This window comes from Branchiostoma floridae, chromosome 6 (genome assembly GCF_000003815.2).
Source record: "Branchiostoma floridae strain S238N-H82 chromosome 6, Bfl_VNyyK, whole genome shotgun sequence".
Taxonomy (NCBI): Eukaryota; Metazoa; Chordata; class Leptocardii; order Amphioxiformes; family Branchiostomatidae; genus Branchiostoma; species Branchiostoma floridae.
The window spans coordinates 12,095,999-12,113,723 of NC_049984.1; the positions used below are offsets into that span (position 1 = coordinate 12,095,999).

Genomic DNA, 17,725 nt, shown 5'->3' on the forward strand with positions numbered 1-17,725 from the left:
TATGTTAACTGTAAACATAAAGAACCAACACCAACACAACCGTCTGCCACAGTGACTCTAAAAACGGTATTAATGTAAGCTTAAATTATGTTTAACGTTGACGTATTTTCCTTCTTTACAGATGTATACACCTCTTATACGAGTTAAAAAGAGCACACAGTTCTGTCTGGCCACCAGGGGAATAGTAATCCGCCCTGTTTGCTTAAACTGCTCGGACAGACAGATTAGACATGCCGTTATGTTCAACAGAAATACGCAACATTTCAGATAGGTTTTTGTGAACATATAAGCTAAACGGGGGAGGTCTCGCCCTGGTTGCGAGGACAGAAAGATTAAACATGCCGTATGTTCAACAGAAATACTAGCCTGGATACCAGACCCCAGCCCGATCTCAAAAATACAGGATAGATATTTTTGAGATCGGGCTGGGGTCTGGTATCCAGAAATACGCAACATGTCATATATTTCTTTTTAATCTTAATAGAAGCTACACGGGAAGGGGGGTGGTGGAAATGCGGTTGCTTTCTACGGTCTCCCCATTCGCTTAAACTGTGCGGTTTAGAAATTAAAGATTAAACAAGTTGTATATTCAACAGAAAAACGCGGTCTTTAAAAGAGTTATCCTAACGCTGACCTGTGTATCTCTAGGCGCGGTATGTCTAGAATAACGTCTGAGTCTGAGCCTATGAAAAACATTTCAACACCTGGAAACACTGCTGAGATCGCACGGTTTATTTGATATCCAAGCCGAAATACAAAATAAAAGGAACCTCGTGGCACATGAAGTACAGTACTAGTACTACTTACATATCTAGCCTCAGATCCAGCCTTCTTCGGCGGCAAGTTATCTCTGTCTTTTACCGGACAAAGGTTGAAGAAGCCTGCATCAGAGACTAGAGCTAACTTACATGAGAAAGATGTACACATCAAGGTGGTCCCTGAGAAAGCGCCCACAAATTCGTTGACATTTTTAACTGTATCAAATGTTTTGGTAGTGTATTATTGAAAATCACGAATAGCAAATACACCTCTATTAGTTTTTTTGTTTACTTAAGGTCACAAAAATTGAATATTTGAACCTAAAATAAGATTTGGAAGTTAAAATGGGCAACCAAACGTATTATATGCTTTCAGGTCAACGTAACAATATACAGTTTGTTGGAGTCTTTCAAATTGACATTTTCACATGTATCCTTAAGTACACGATCCCTCTTTGTGATATAATTAATGCATAATGGTCACCTCAATTCTATAGTCTACGTGTATACATACGCCTAAGCGTTTGACACCAAATATTGTGCAATCAACAAGTGGTACATAGCGGCAGTATCGAAGACCAATAGGTGAGAACTGCTCACTAAACACATGGAATTTTGTGTCCTAATTGTTATTCCATTATAAACATTTCAACAGAAGGGAAGACGACTGGAAACGTGATCAACATTCCAGTCTTGTCGCACATCTATCTTTCTCTACATCCATCTTTAACGCACGTCGGCAAGTCGTTTTAACCCCGCCACAAAACTATCTACAGTGGAATAACTCTAACAGGTTCTTATATCTCAAACACAGTTCCTTAAGATCTCTCACATCACACTGTTGAAGACATCAATAGGTCTTGTTTGTTACTGTCACATCTATTCCCTTCTTCAACGAAGAAACAAGAAGCATAATTCTACTTAAAACAACCCAAAATAAAATCAACATTTGGCACAACGCTAGTTCTGACAAAACAATAAAATTTCTTGCCATGATTTTCTATGGTTCTATCAAAAAGCAGATCTAAAAAATACAACTTGCATTAAGTACCTTCTGTACAGCACTTGGAAAATAAGAAAATAATGTGCGTCTGCAAAAAGAAATACACAGCACTGCTCTGAGCCCTTTGCAAAAAAATAGCAGAGAAACATACATACGTGGTTCTCAGAGCGTATACGCCAATTGAAAATTAAGTATAACATGCCTTTACATTTGGAAAAACAGAGGTCTGTGCCTTAACTCTGCATTAAATCAACCCAAATTACAACATCAACCATATTCAATGATCAATTCATTTAGGACAGATCCACACCACATATATAGCAATATTTACAAATACAAGGCAGTAGACTCCTCATACATACAACACAAACAATAGCGGACTTCGTAGCGCAATAAGCACGGGAAGTAATAAAATGGTGTGGATACAATTTACAAATGACTGATGTTAGAGTCTACACAAGAGGACAGTGCTATGTGTGTTACTGTATCAGTCAGCAATGAACTAAACGATCCAAACCAAATGCCTCTGAAAAACACGCGCGTGCTAAAACCATAATATTTTCTCTTATACAACAAAATGTTTGTTACAATACAGCAGAAGAGGTTACCCATTTAATATGTTAGATCACCCGAGCACTGTCCTTTGTGAAACGCGGACTGAATAACAGGGTAATCACTTCCATTCTTTGGTCACATTTTGCTACATATTATTAGGCACTCGAGTATGTCGGAAACTTGGTCAATAGCTGACACGTATCTTTCTTTCTTTTTACTCGTTCAGAATGAACACGAATAATCTGCTTTTCTTTAACAGATTTCAAACATTGCTCGTTAGTTCAGATTTTATAACTGTAGACAGAGCGTTCCACGAAAAAGTGGTCAATGAGTAGTGAGACACGTTCGATATCATCTGAAGTCCCTGGTAACATTGTGGGTACTAAGTATTTCATTCCAGAGTCGAGGATGGGAGGGGACAGAAATCATTTCATCTGGTACACAGTATCAAAATTCACTTGCACCCATCTCTACTTTGTTTTAAAAAATGACACTCCCCCTTCAACATTTTCATATTTCACATTGGCGCACAGTTAGTGGAAAAGTCTAACTGGATATGTTGATCAGTATTGAAAACTTTCCGTAGAGTCCCTCACTCCTTCTGATGCTCCTCCTTACAACATGTCATGATCTTCTGGCAGAACACCGTGCAGGCATCTGAAAAAAAAAGTAACAACAAAAATTGAAAATCATTCTTTTTTCCATACAATAAAGAAATTTCCAAGAGGATAATGCGTGTTCAAGTGGAGAGGTGATTTTGTTCATCTTTATCCAATCATAAGTACCGGCGGGCTGAGGTTGCCCCTTTTATGGTCAACCAGTTGTCAGCCAATCAGAGAATCGCCTAAATGTTTTCTTTATACCCCTGTCACATTTGGCGAAAATCGATCGGACGACGATTCTGCGGCAATCGCCAGAGCCTCGCTTATAATAATAACTTTATTGCACAGCAATTGTACAAGGTACAAAGTGTGGCTTATATGTGACAGGGAAGGTTTTCAGGTGAAAAATACGCGCAACCCTCTGTCGATCTTAATCATACGGCCGATCTTCCATCGATACGCCCGAAGATCGTGGATAATGTGACAGGGGTATTGCCGATTCCCCGATTGGCTGACAACTGGTTAGAGGTTACGCCCGAGTGGAAACGTCAGCCCGGTTTAGCACAGCCTCCGCAAGGTATATTATATAGGCCGCGACTAAGGCTCTGTGTTGCCGTTGGAGAATGCTTTATTGGTGAAGATACCATGGGAATCTTAAAATAATCGTGCAAGAATTTGTCTTACCAAATTTGTCGGTCAGCCACTGCGGTTTGGATTGCCAGTAGACGCCGAAGAAGTAGACAGGTACGCCGGTCAGCGTGATGCCTGCCCCCGCCAGACACTCGATGGGCGCCACCCAGATGGAAACAACCACGATGAACAGACATGCCAGGACAAATATGATGGGCAGGACGACTGGCATCTGGTGATCAAAGAAACAAACACAACGTTCAGTGTGTAAACGAGATGTGTAAACACATTACGACCTATACAACAATTCAAAGGTCCTACCGATGCAAACCTTTGTCAACAAGATGTAGACAATAGGTATTTGGAATAACAGTAGTTTTAAAAAAAATGTACGTTTTACAGAAGTTAGATTTCAAAGAAAAATGCATGGCAGAAATGACCTATGATCCGACAAGAGATCAGGATTTCCTATTTTATTACTTGTATATATACATGTTCATTTTGTATTGAATATTTATATGTCTGTGGCCACGATACCAGCCTCGCTGCCTAGTGCCCACAGTGTATTGTTTTGTTACAACTTGAATAAAGAAAGATCAGGAACTTCGAAAGTTGGTAAATGACGTACGCATATCATAACCTTGCTGTAAATCAATATATCCTACGTGGGGAATTCTATTGGTTTGTTGATATTTTTGTAATCAGATTTTTTCATATAAATATATCTACATAGGTCACATTTGTCGTAGACTTTGACCAGGCTTTGACAGAAACAACCGGGCCAAGAATTAAAGACACCCTTTTTCGTAGCAAAACAGCTGAATTTTGCACAACACATGCATGTACGATGATCGCACGACGAATGCAACCATGCCCAGGACACTGATGCTTACCTTGACCGGTCTCTCCATGTTGGGGTATTTGAATTCGATGACCACCAGGCCCAGGATCGCCATCCCGATGAAGATCCAGTACACGAAGCTGGCGTAGTTGATGAGGACGTACACGTCTGTCGTACACAGCATGACCAGGGACAGGATTCCCTGCAAGACCAGCAAGTAACTATCATTTAATGCGATATTCTGGCATGGATACATTGTCGCCGCTATATTTGGCTCGCGATTTATGTATCTTTCCTGGACTATAACAAAAACAACATCAGGAACAACTTCGTCCTTTTTTAATTTTTTTTTCACAGGGCAAAGCAAGCGTGAGAAATTCGATATTCATATTTACTACATACTTTTGATATGTATGTTGACATACATTGCGATTAGCCTAAAATAAAGTACAGCACGACAAACCAATGACGTATGGAAGGTGTGTAAGTAAAGAGGAAGGTAGTATGGTAGAAAAGAGGTGTGTACGTACCCCCAGGACGAGTGACGGTACGGGAGTGTACCGGTGGACGTTCACCATAGCCAGGATGTCAGGTAGATGGCCCTCACGTGCGCCCACAAAATACAACCTGCAGAACGTATCACGATGTGGACAAAAACACATTAAGGACAGGCAAAATATATAAGAAACTTGTAAAGATTCTTTTTTTTTAACATTGCGCTTACATGATGGGATAGAATAGAATCCCTGAATTCCACGGGGATGCAATAGTTTCCCATGGTAGTCATAAACTTTAAGTTAGCATAGTTTCACATGACATTAATAAACATAGCATACTAAAATAAATGTACAGGCCCGATGACAGTTATTTCTACGACCATCTGATATCCTGCTTACAAGATTGACACTTTCATCGCGTCTCCCAGTTTGGTACATATTTTCCACAAAATTGATCATCAAGTGCATAAAATGAAAGAGAAAGCTAGGTGCTTGTTGATACTCAGAAATCAAGCCGTTGCCTCCTCAAGATTAAAGAAGAGAAGAACTCGTGATTTATTGGTATATGTCGAAAAGTGAAATTGAGGTCAGACCACAAAAAAGGCTGACCCACTGTACATATAGGGCAACAGGTCGGCTGACCGGTCGTCAAGCGGAAACCCTGACCAAGCATATGGTCGGGTGGTCATCTTTTGACCGGACCTGATCGCAATCGCAGGAAGGGGCAGTTTATTAATGATAAAATCTGCTAAAGTGAATGAAAGGAAAGCGTGGCAGATCGGTACGGAAAGCGGCGTGAGATGAGAAGCACTGCTGACAGGAAAAAGGCACGGACGGCAGTTCACACGAGGTGGTGGTCACATCAGGTCTGAGTTCATCAAGAGTTCATCATCATTTGTAAGACTAACCGTCTAACGTTGACAAGATACTGACATAAAAGCTGCTGTGCAACTTTGGCATCTGTTTTATCCAGTTGTCTTAGTTCCCCTGGATCCTCGATCCTAAAAAATGTCTCCCACCAAAAGCTTTCATTTTTTTATTGAAACTTCAGTGCAAACTTCGGTTTTCAAATCTTCTTTGTGATTCAACCTTTCCAATAGATCGGCGACCTCGTTACGACCTAAAATGTGACAGAGCACTCAACGAATTTCATACAGAAACGGATGTTATGCCTTGAATGTTCTTTTCTTTTTTCAAGCATAATTTTACATTTTGCATGATATTCAAGTTATGAAGTAACAAAAATCCAATTTTGTTCCCGCAACGACGCAGCTTGATCGGTATCTAGTAGAATGGGGGAGGAAAAAAGTCAACAAAGAAAACTCAATGGCTTTTGAAATGGGGAGCTGTAATGTTCGAACCAGTACCTATCTACCACACATCGTGGTTGGGTCATGGAGAGGTTAAGAAAAATGTCATGACAGTGCATTCGGCTAATTGAAAGATCATTTAACGGTTGCTTCGCTTCTGGTATTCTTAAACGCTTAGTACAGACATGTACAGACATGAGGTCTGCACCACTGACAAGAAACCGTGCTCACTATGCTATATCAATACCCCACTTGGGGATATATCTTCTCCATGTGTATTTCTGCAATATTTCATCATTCCACAAGTTTCACCACACCACCGACCATGTGTCTAGTGATAAGGTACACAGTTTAGTTGAAAGATGATGAAAGCAGACATGTGTATGGCTCTGTGGGAGGTATAAGACCGGGTGCGAACATACCTCACATTCGTACATCTCCCAAAAGACACTTTTGGTAGAGCATCTGTAAACGATGCTGTTCTCAATTACCTGGTTTATCTTGTAGCGTATGGCATTTATTCAGTTAATAGCTGTTTGAAAACACTGCTCCCGGCTACCGTAAACCATATTCTTCCGTAGTACCTGGGTGTGACAGCAACGAGTAAGACTCGCGAAGAATATGGTGTTGGGAAGAACGGAAAAGAATATCCAACCCACAATTGATTACAGAATACAGTTACAGAATACATAAAACCAAGTTTGCAAGTAGGTTAAAAAGCGTACATGTATCAAGAATCTTATTTCAACCTCTTTGATAAACCCATCCTCGTCATCTTTATTTATAAACAGTAATGGACCTCTGATGGAGGTGTAGACTGTATTGTTGGGTGGCGTTTGTCTGTGTGTATGTCTTTGTACATCCAGAGTAATGACTTAGGAACCTTTGGATAGATTGTGATGATAATTGGTACGTGGGTAGATGTTTGGCTCCCCTGGCAAATGACCTTGGACATAACGTCCGTTTTTTTTGTGTATCTTTTGGGCCGGACATGCTGTGCTCTTGTCGGTTAGCGTATAAAAAAACTGAAAGTTTTGATCCACCGTGTGTATGACTAGGTGTGAGGAGCAATGTATGTACCTGGCGGACGCAAACATGGACCCGTTGACGGCACCGAATGTGGAGAAGGCGACGAAGATGGGGATGATCCACCAGGCCGCACCCAGCAGCCTCAGGCCAAACGTCTTCAACAACGGGAAACAACTTAAGTCAACGGTCAACGCAATCTGTATGTATCTTGTTCTCCTATTCTCATCCATACGTAAGTAAGAGATCTTTACAGAACTGCCTTCAATATGTGCGCTCTTTTTTCGGTGTAGTACATCCTATATCCTTATAGATCTATTGTTTTAACGTTTCTATATCGTTGGCATTACTTTGAGAGTCTTAGTCTTTTTCCATCGGAAACAACGGATGAAAAGGCTCAGTAAAACTGACCACTGCCACTGCGTCGCTTTCCAGCATCTCCTGAGGAGTCATCCCGGTGAAGTACGCCACGTTAGCTAGCAGGTACACGATAGTCACGACAGTCATGGAGATCACGATGGACCTGGGAACGTTTCTGTGGGGAAAATATATTTTCTCTTGATGAAATTGCTTTTATTAAAGTTTTAATAGCATTACATTTTACCATGTAAATAAGTTAAACTGTTGTGTGGTCCGCAACGTCTGCTTTAAATACGCTGCGTGGCGCTCCATAGTGTAGTGCTTTGTTGCAATTTCAATTAACTATTGTCGGTGGTGGGGCGATATCGACTTGCAACAACCTTTGCTCCGTTGATGACGTCACAAGTGTCTAAAGTCACGTGTCCAGCGCGATTGGGTCGGAGACCTAAACAGGACGTACCTCAGTCGAAATCGAAAATTCTGGTCAGTCTAATTTCTTCAGTTGAAGAACGGATTAACATTTTCCAACTCGCTTCTGCGTTTAGCGTTACGTTAACACTTACAATAGGCATAATATGAGATAATTTTGCCATAATTTCGGCATTTCCGTTGCATATCTGTCACAGTTCAGCGATAAATACAAAGAGTGCCATAAAGTGACAAAGCCCTTGATTTCCACAGCGCTTTTCCTGCTATCACAATCTTAGGATTGAGAGCAACTGTAAGGTATACGTATATAAACGACAACTGGAATCCGAGAGGTTCACACCCTCTAGACGTGTTCAATAAACATCGGCCTGTCCTATACGGTCTTTACCTTGATGGATCCCTGATTTCCTCGGTCACAAAGGTCAGGTCAGCCCTGGAGGAAAAAAACATCAAGAAAGTTTGAAATTTACATTACATTACTGAAGCTGCAAAATACCAGCAAGTAAAAAATATTAAATACGTCCGTTTCAACTCAGTTTGACAAATCCACCGTGCACTTAGTAAACTATATATCCCATAACTATTTGTAACCGACAAAAATGTTTTTGGACTCGTCGTCGTGTGTTTTCAGATTATCAAAAAATAGTATATTATTCAGAAGGCATACCATCCAGCGAAAGCCCAGAGTCCCGAGTACAGCGCCAGGGAGATCCCGCCCACATTGGTTGCCCCTCGCCATGCCAGTTCCGGGGCCAGGTGTAGTACCTCCCCTGCGGACATCAAACAGTACTATCAGCAAGGAATGCTGGGATAGCTGTATAACCTCCTCTGCAACACTATATAACTGTTATTTGTTTCTTTGCTTGCATGTTGGACTGGTCGTTTACCTTTTACGTTTTCACCAATTTTCATCAATTAGGGTGAAAGTTAAGATACATAAATCTAGTCTTTATTTGCAGTTGTCAACACAGCTTCTAGACGGCCAATACATATGTCAATGTGTTAGGGGAATGCTTATCTTTACTCTGCGCCCTCTATCGGCAAGGTAAAGTCTACGAGCGCGTGAGTGGTGCTACCAGTAAGCGGAAAGCCCCTTGATTTGACAAATGGCGAACGGGTGACACAGTTGACAGAGTCAGTGGCACAGTGACATTGGTAAACATGTTAGCATCGGGCCGATCGAGTTAAAGTGGCCGGAGTGATTTGTGGCTGGATTGAAGGATGGTGCTATATATTCACGTCAAACAAATTGACCCAGATACATGTTAATTTTCAAGAGTGAGGACTGTACTACTGATAACCACCGCCAGGTGGTGTTTTTCTTCTATGTTACGTTGGGAAAATCGTATCGTACCTAGAAAAGTCACCACCTTTCAAGTTGCAGATTGCAACTAGCCTAAATTGATAGACACAAGCAAACAATTCTATGCTGTTACAGAGAAAGAAAAGAACGAAAGAAAATTTTTCCCACGTACCTTTGCCGAGTTGGATCATACCGAAGATGACGATGATGGCCAGCGCCAGGAGCTTGGCGGCCGTGAAGAGATCCTGTACCCGTGTTGCACTGCGCACACTGGCACAGTTCACAAACGTCAGCAGACCTGCACGGTACATGAGAGGGGAAATTATACTTTGGACGACAGAAAAAATAAAAATCTACGGATGATATCAGCGCGCGCATTGGTTCTTGGTAGATTTCGAAATTTACACCCCCCCCCCCATGGTCAATATGACAAAAAAATATGTCGTGTGCAATCCTTGAGTTTACTTGTAAAAGTTACACTAGTGAGTAACACTATAAACCAGTTGATACATACCATTTCCAAATATAGATACGGCAAGTTTGGTGATCTCTATTTCACTAAAGCTAATTATTTAAAAAAAAATACTGAGGTTGTCATGACTGCACTTGTGAAAGTTTAACTTACTAGTTCAGTACTTGTAAAAGTGCCATGAGGGTGGTAAAAATGTCAATGTCACATTCTTCTGGAAGGGGACGTTCCACCAATATAGCACACCCTTGAAATCATAAATCGTGACACTAGTACTCCTCCCGGCATAGGACCAAAATAGTACAGTGTGCTATTCACAATCATAGAAAGGGAGCACTGACATTAATGCTTCGTTCGAGACTTAAATCCGTTTCTTAATTACAATTTTCTGTGCAAAATTAATCGCTACTTATCAATTTCAAGCGGCTATTTACTGTTCTACTTTCCTGTATGTACAATACATTGTGGTTGGCCCGGTTTCCGTTGGTCATACTCGCCACAGGAACGTAGTCCAGCGCCACCTAGCACATTTTGTGCAAACTACACCTTTTATGAAGGGTACTTGGACTGAGCACCAGTTTTACAGGTCAACAAAGTCGTTGTTGACCCACATACCACACTATGAACTCACAATGAATACCAGGCATGGAAATCAAGCGTACTAACATGCCTAAATATCCGGGATTGCTGTAAATAAATGCCAGGAGATATGGATAAGCACTGAACGTTGAATTTTTCAAATGACAGCTTCCAAGCAGGGTTAAACGCTGATATGATCAGTACATCTATCATAATTAACTGATGTGTCAAGCACGTCTTACGCCCAACTTTGATGAATGAACAACATGATCACCAGGCATTAGCGGCATCATAAGCAACAATCCATGTATCACCACCACGGTTACATTCCGTGCTGTTACAAAATCTGGTTCCCAGACCATCCAGTGAAACGCTGGGCTAGCTTCTGAAGTTGGGCATATATTTGTTCAACACGGTCTGTTTGGTCTTTGGGTGTGCCAAAACTCCTACAGACTAGTAGTTTGCAGACTGCCACATAAACTTCGACAAGTTCGGGTCTCGACAAAACAGAGCCATGGGCATCAGCCAACACGGCTCGGCACGGAAGGGGTCGCACTTAGTCGCTTTATATTTTGAAACGATTATTTCGGCCTTCGTTTTGAAATTGAAACTTTCATCTCAGCATATCATTTTTACACGTCCCTCCGATAACGCTTCGGTCATGATTCCAAACCGGGGCCCTGCCAGCATGTATACGAAAACGAAAAATAAAATATATGAATATATGTTGATGACTAATTTTCTTATGCTCCATTTGTTTTGTTGTCTTTTATTATAATTTTAGTTCCCGAAAACTGCCCGGCTTTGGAAATGTGACCGTAGCCTAAGCAAGCCCTTTATTTTTGTGGTGAAATTATTTGTGGTTTACAACAACAACAAAAAGGTTGACCAAATGATAGCAGAATTTGACATGCCTATAGGGGTTGCACTATAACACCTCATGCGCCACTTGTTCGTGTAGTAAGTAGTATTTGTGGACTTTTAAATAAACAAAAATGACTCAGGTTGTATAGCTTGTTGTGAAGGGTCAGTATATTTAGACAGATTTGTAACAAAAGGCATTGTGGATACTGTTAAATGTGGAGATTTGCTACACTACAAGTGGGATCTAGGATGAATGTGTGCAATGCTTTAGAAGTTAATCGTTTCCAAAACAACATTTCAACCCTGGATCTCTGAAAGACCTCACAAATCTGATTGTTGGAAAATGTAAACAGGTAACGAGGGAACGTCTGAAAACTTGATTTGCAGTGGCGCCTACTTCCTCCCGTGACGCAATGTAGAGATCACGGTGTACCAGACCAATTTGACACACACATCGTTCTAAATACACCACAGGTTTCATTACTATGTTTGCAGGGTGCTCAAAGACTATAAGCTGAACGATGCGTTTTCGCGGGGAAAGAATTTACCCTGGGGCGAGCGCCAGGGTGCTTTGAACTAGTAACCACGCATGTGTACAACTTACAAGACTTGTCTTTAAAGTGTCTGTGTGAAAGCTTTGAGCGAATGTCAAAACAGGTGTTTTTGTCGGGACACTTGTATAAAAGGCTTCAAAAGCAGCTGTACCTCCTGCCTTAATCGTGACTTGCTTTAAATACTAATTTTATGAAGAGACATGTAAATGTTTGACATGTGTTGCTGTTTGCTACAGCGTTTTGTAGGTGTCTGTGTAACGTGAACTATGTCAGCGGGTAAGGTGTCTCAAGGGCATGTTTAGATGAAGAACAGATTCCAGGTTCACCAAACGAACAGTGTACAGGGGAGGGGGGTCAGAAAGGGCAGACACACGCCAGTAGCTCCTGATGTTATGCTACCAGTACCAGAGAATGTTAGTAGTTAGTGATAGTAAAGAGTTAAGTGTATCCCACTGGAGGCTGCCATCGCTGAACGACTGCTTACCGACCGAACAGTTCAGTGACAGATCACTTGCCTAATTTCGTAGATAAATATAATGATTTTTTCGACGTTTCGTCTCTTTGAGACCATAATTTCACATCGTGTATCATATTCCTATACAGGCTTTTCATTTGACGTCGTTTGCGCCATGTTGGATTACAGTGTACGTCTGTAAACCAGACTAAGATGCTACTGCTTAATTCAATTACCCGCAAACATGGTCGTTGGAGGATTCAAATTACAATTAGTATGACGTCAATGAAAAGCCTGCATTAAAAAATCAAGGGGCACGGAAATTTAATTTCAGGATCAACAGTCGTTCAGCGATCTCCGTCTCTTGCCCACTGTTGTCTGCGTGTTGTATTTTCTCTTTTTTTTTCCTTTTTGGGGGAATGGCGACAAAATTGTCACACATGGAGGTTTGGAAAGTTCATTTGAGCCAATGGCTCCCATCTGGTAAAGTTTACAGAAAAGGAATACAATCGGCTCTGGTGCGTTCTCCGTACACCCCTGTCACATTTGGCGACAATTGTTTGGACGACGATTCTGCGGCAATCGCCCGAGCCTCGCTTATAATAATAACTTTATTGCACAACAATTGTACATCGTAAAAAGTATGGCTTATATGTGACAGGGAATGTTTTCAGGTGAAAAATACGCGCAACGGTAACCCTCTGTCGATCTTAAATATGGCCGACCTTCCATCGATACGCCCGAATATCGTGGATAATGTGACAGGGTTAGTAAAAAGACGCGCCTGCTAATGTACCCATGTCAAGCGGCTGTCATGTACCAGTCACTCAGGCTGATTTATACACCATCCCACGCGCCCCGTACGCTGCATGTTTGTTCATCTACATTCAATCGTCGCTAATGAGCTTCCAGCCTTGTCTTTACCCGTGTTGGCATCTGACATCTGCTGCTTTCACATGAGGTTACGTTCAACGGGCACTGGGGTTTTCCAGCTGTTTGGTGTGTGTGTGACTGTTTCTGTGCTTGTGGACAGCATAACTCCGAAAGTCATGGATGATTGGATTATCCTCCCAGCGACTTTCTACGGCACTTCAGCGGAACCTCCGGCTTTCATATCTGGTCTTCTTGAGCGATGTAACATCTTTGTGGGCTTATGGTGTCTTTTTGTTGGTTTAGAGACAGAAATCTGACAAGTCATCAAAAATCATTTCATCATGTTTCATTCTTTCTTTCCTGATTCTTTTGTTTCTCTTCTGAAGGAACAATGAATCTGTAGCATGCCTACATTCCGGGGCGAACCCAGCAATGATATACTACATCTACATGTAGTAGTGTTGTGGGTGTAACTGGAAGATTCCTATGGAACATAGTAGCAATTATCCCAGGCAGAAATTACAGTATACTACATAGTCGTTCCCTTGGGGTTAACCAGGTAATCATAGATTCTCTTTGATCTTAGTATCCGTTGGCAATTACTACATTCTACTACAGAAGCAAACTCTAGTGATGAGTTCTATGATAACTCAAGTGTGTATACAGTTAGGTCGGTCTTGTTCTCTACTGCAGCTCTTTTCTATGCTTCTCTGTCATCGAAGCGGTACTAGTATTTCTGCACACTCTATCCTTGAGCTGGGAGTGCAAAACTTCTCTTCGTGACTGATGCATGATAAATTTGCTTTCTTGATTAAAATCTACGATGAATGGCAGTTCAAGTATTTCAGTCGATCGCAATATATGGTATTTCAACCTTCAGGGGCAAGGGCTTTGCTTATCGATAATGACTTGCCACACCGTCGGCGTTGTCTCTAATACTTGTGTACTTGTGTCTCTAATACTTGTGCGGCTCAAGAATTTTTTTTTTCCTTTAAAGTTATTGACAAGGCTGCATTTAATATTGAGTTATAGTTATTGGGTATGTCTATGTGCAAAAACCCGTGACATCTCTAATCACAATCAAATAAACGTTATTCCTAGCTAGGAGCAGTTATCAAAACACTACAGCAAAGTTCCCGGCATTTTTACGGATTAAACACGCCTGGGTCGGCAGGCATTTGCTGAACGCTTTCGAGGGGGTTGAATTTCCCATTTGAATAGAAATGCACCGTGAAAAGAAAACTACACGTTGGCATGAGTCCAATCGCTACATTCTACTGGGGGAGCATGTCATACATGGTCTATTACACAAACAAAATGCACCTTGATGATCGATTCGACTTATATCATCGAAACAAATCTACTGAGACAGCTTGAAGTTGTTTGAAAATAAAAATGACATTTAGAATACAAATTTGCTGAAAAAAAACCTAAAACATAAATTTAGAGAGTTTGGAAAATGCTACAGCTTAATTTTTTTTCATTCTTTTGTTTGTGCTTAATCTTAAGTCTTAATATATTTGTATTGGGGGGACAGGAAGGGACCGGACCAATGAGTGGCCTACATGCCACATATGTCACCTATTTAAAGTTGTCTTTAGAAATCTTAAAAATGTATATCCGGCATTAATCATTTCTTTAGGCTAACAGCATAATTATAGGGCTGGAATCTACAATTATTTGTGTAGTCTACATCTGACTTGTTAAGTGCCTCTTTGACCTATATTGTTCTCATAACCACACACTCGGTACGAAAAGGTGTCACGCTAAGATCACGCTGTCTAGACCATGTTTGACGGACTTTGTGACTATGATATCATTCAAATGTCATTTCACGACGATTACGCGTGCTACTGTTGACACTGTGTGCAAACATCGCTCTTTTTCCATGGTAGCAACAAGGCGGTCCAAAAAATGAGTCACATACACTATATACTCTCAGCAGGAAGCATTGTCTAACATTAAAGTGAAATGGACTGAGGGAGCTTTCTCTAAGACATCGATGTGTTTGGAAACCTCTCAAGATGTTAAGTGGGGATAGGTTTGTCCAGTGGTGGCGGATGTGTTCTGTGGAGATCTTTACACTGCCGTCCGGCAGTTTGCACGCAAATATTTGAGTTTGTTGACCTGATCTAACATTGATCGCATGTTGTACAACCTTTGGTCGTCAAACCTAGTTGATAATTGCTGATAGTACTAACTTTTTTATGTTTTAGATTTTCGACATGGCGCCTATCTTAACGCGTGCATTGCGTGCCGTTGTGACACGCTAAATAGCGACACGGGAAAACCTGATCGATGAAAACAGTGTGTCATTGGCACTTGTCCCTGGTCTCGTCTTACATACTTGATGTAATTAGGACGGTTCCCACAGATTTGCATAAGCCCGCAACTGGAATAAAATCCTTTCTTCAAATGAAATACAGACTCACAGACTCTAGAATCATAAGTGGGGTGCTCCGAACCTCAGTATCTCTTCAGACATCTCCTAATCTGTGTTTTTAGTGGACACCCTTTATCATTGTGTATTGTCGCTGGATAAGCTACCTGCTTACAGTAGATGTATTCAATGACCACCAAGCGAGTTATTTCTGTCTATGGTACCTAATATAGGCGTTATTTCGTTTGTAAACGCGAATTTACAACGACTAAACCTTCGTCTTCGTTGATTGCATGTTTTAAGATGTGAATCAATTATGACATGACACCCCTAGTTTGCCTGAAATCATTGCTATCTTCACCGTGGTCTATGCATATATACTTTGTTTTCATTCACGCTACCGGATGCTATGACCAAGCTGAGGTTCCCGATAATAACTCGTATACTCTATTAGTAGTAGCAGGAGGAACGAAACCAAGCAGCTGCGATAACGCCACACACACGTGGCGCCCGGCCCAGATCTGGTTCACTCCGCCCCACCATCTAAACATGCCGACGCGCTGGAATGCACATGGTGACCCCGGCTCGTATGTACAAACGGAGCATGCCTACATGTAAGGCATGGCTGAACACACACTGCTACTGTGTCTTCTTCTCTAAATTTACCTCACTCTTCAGAAAGTCTAGAAATAAGGGAGTGTTGTGTGATGAATTGTAGCATTGGGCGATGGATTTTGCTGTCTGTATTCATGAGTCATTCATGAACACAAACCACTCACACAAACACTAATTATGTAGAAAGTAGTCTATCAAATCGTTCAGACCGACGCCATGGGTCATTAGAAGTGGAACAGGGAGCGTGGTCTTCCGTCATAATAAATCATATCTAGTTCTGAGTTCATAATAAATGTGTAAAGAAGGGTTCTGTATTGAATTTGTATATCAACAGCTCTGCACACAAGACAAACAGATAGCACAACAAGAAGCACACTCACAGATACACAGTGCAGCCAGGAGTGCCACTGCCGAGTCTGGCGGGGTACATGGTGTGTAGACCGGGTACAGGATGTAGAAGGCGAAAGTTAGGGCGATGACTGCGTGTGTACACGGCCTGACGATGATCAGCTCCACCCACAGCCGGAGGAAGGCGGGTAGGGGCCCGAAGATGTCGAGGATGTACGAGTAGTCGCCGCCCGAGCGGGGGATGGCCGTGCCGAGGTCGGCGTAACACAGCGCCCCGATCGCCGAGATCACCCCGCTGATCGCCCAGATGATCAGCGCCACGCCGACGTTACCGGCGTCCTGTAGCACACCCTTCGGTGATATGAAGATCCCCGAGCCGATGATGTTCCCGACAATGAGTCCGATAGCGTTTATCAGAGTGACCTTCCTCTTGAGAGCCACGGATCCCTCCCGAACAGCCCTGGGCCCGTCTGCCGATGCTGGCGAGTCTTCCAAATCGCTCCCCATATCTTCCAACTTCAGAATTTCTACCACAGACTACGCAAAAAAGTACAACAAACAGCCTGTTGCTGACGGAGCTGTGGCAAATCTGCGAGTCTCCCGCCAAAACAAGGTGGAAGTGTATTGTGTTGGTAATATACACACGAAGTGCGCGGGAAACCTACGACAAAGCCGTGCTGGGTCACTGCACACGAGCAATCTATATTTTGAGGACTGTACCATTTTTGGGTTGGGACGGAACACAAGATTTCACATAAAACGAAGTAAGTGTAAACCAACAATACTTTTTAAGCAGCTCAAGACATACCAAGTATGTAAACAATTGAATATAGAATGAACATATACTAATTTTGATTTTTTTATCCTAAATTAAAATTATAACCCCTTAGAAATGTGGACGATTCTATTGACCTCTATCGTATTTCCCCAGGCGGGCTCCACGTGAGTTACGCGCGCTTTTTCCGGTATTATTCACAATAAACGGCTAGGAAGTACTGCACTTTCTCGCCTTTTTCACTGAAGGTCACAATCTGTACAGGGTTGGCGCTGTGAAAATGTGTTGGGCTCGCAGTGGAGGGTGCCCTGTCTTGTTCAGTTGTTGCAGAGTGCGGTTTTCATTGATTTCGGGTTTTCACCCCTCGCCGGGGTGTGGCGGGGGTGTCCACTGGCATATGCTTCGTGATGATGCAACCGCGGGGCAACGCTCCGCTCCAAACATGGCCGCGGGCCAGGTACGAAAACACCGGGAAACGTTGTTTGTATTGCTCTTCAGGA

At 42.0% G+C, this 17,725-nt stretch overlaps 1 protein-coding gene across 1 annotated transcript; it reads right to left on the reverse strand.

Annotated features, from left to right (window-relative positions):
- Positions 1-717: 717 nt before the first annotated feature.
- On the reverse strand, positions 718-17,143 carry LOC118418365 (large neutral amino acids transporter small subunit 1-like). Its single transcript, XM_035824241.1, has 10 exons — positions 16,483-17,143; positions 9,487-9,612; positions 8,679-8,781; positions 8,400-8,444; positions 7,634-7,757; positions 7,277-7,380; positions 4,920-5,016; positions 4,442-4,591; positions 3,603-3,780; positions 718-2,973 (listed from the first exon to the last, which is right to left on the reverse strand). Exons 1-10 carry the CDS (start codon positions 16,955-16,957, stop codon positions 2,909-2,911), a joined length of 1,467 nt encoding a protein of 488 aa, XP_035680134.1. The 5' UTR covers positions 16,958-17,143; the 3' UTR covers positions 718-2,908.
- Between the last annotated feature and the right edge of the window lie 582 nt (positions 17,144-17,725).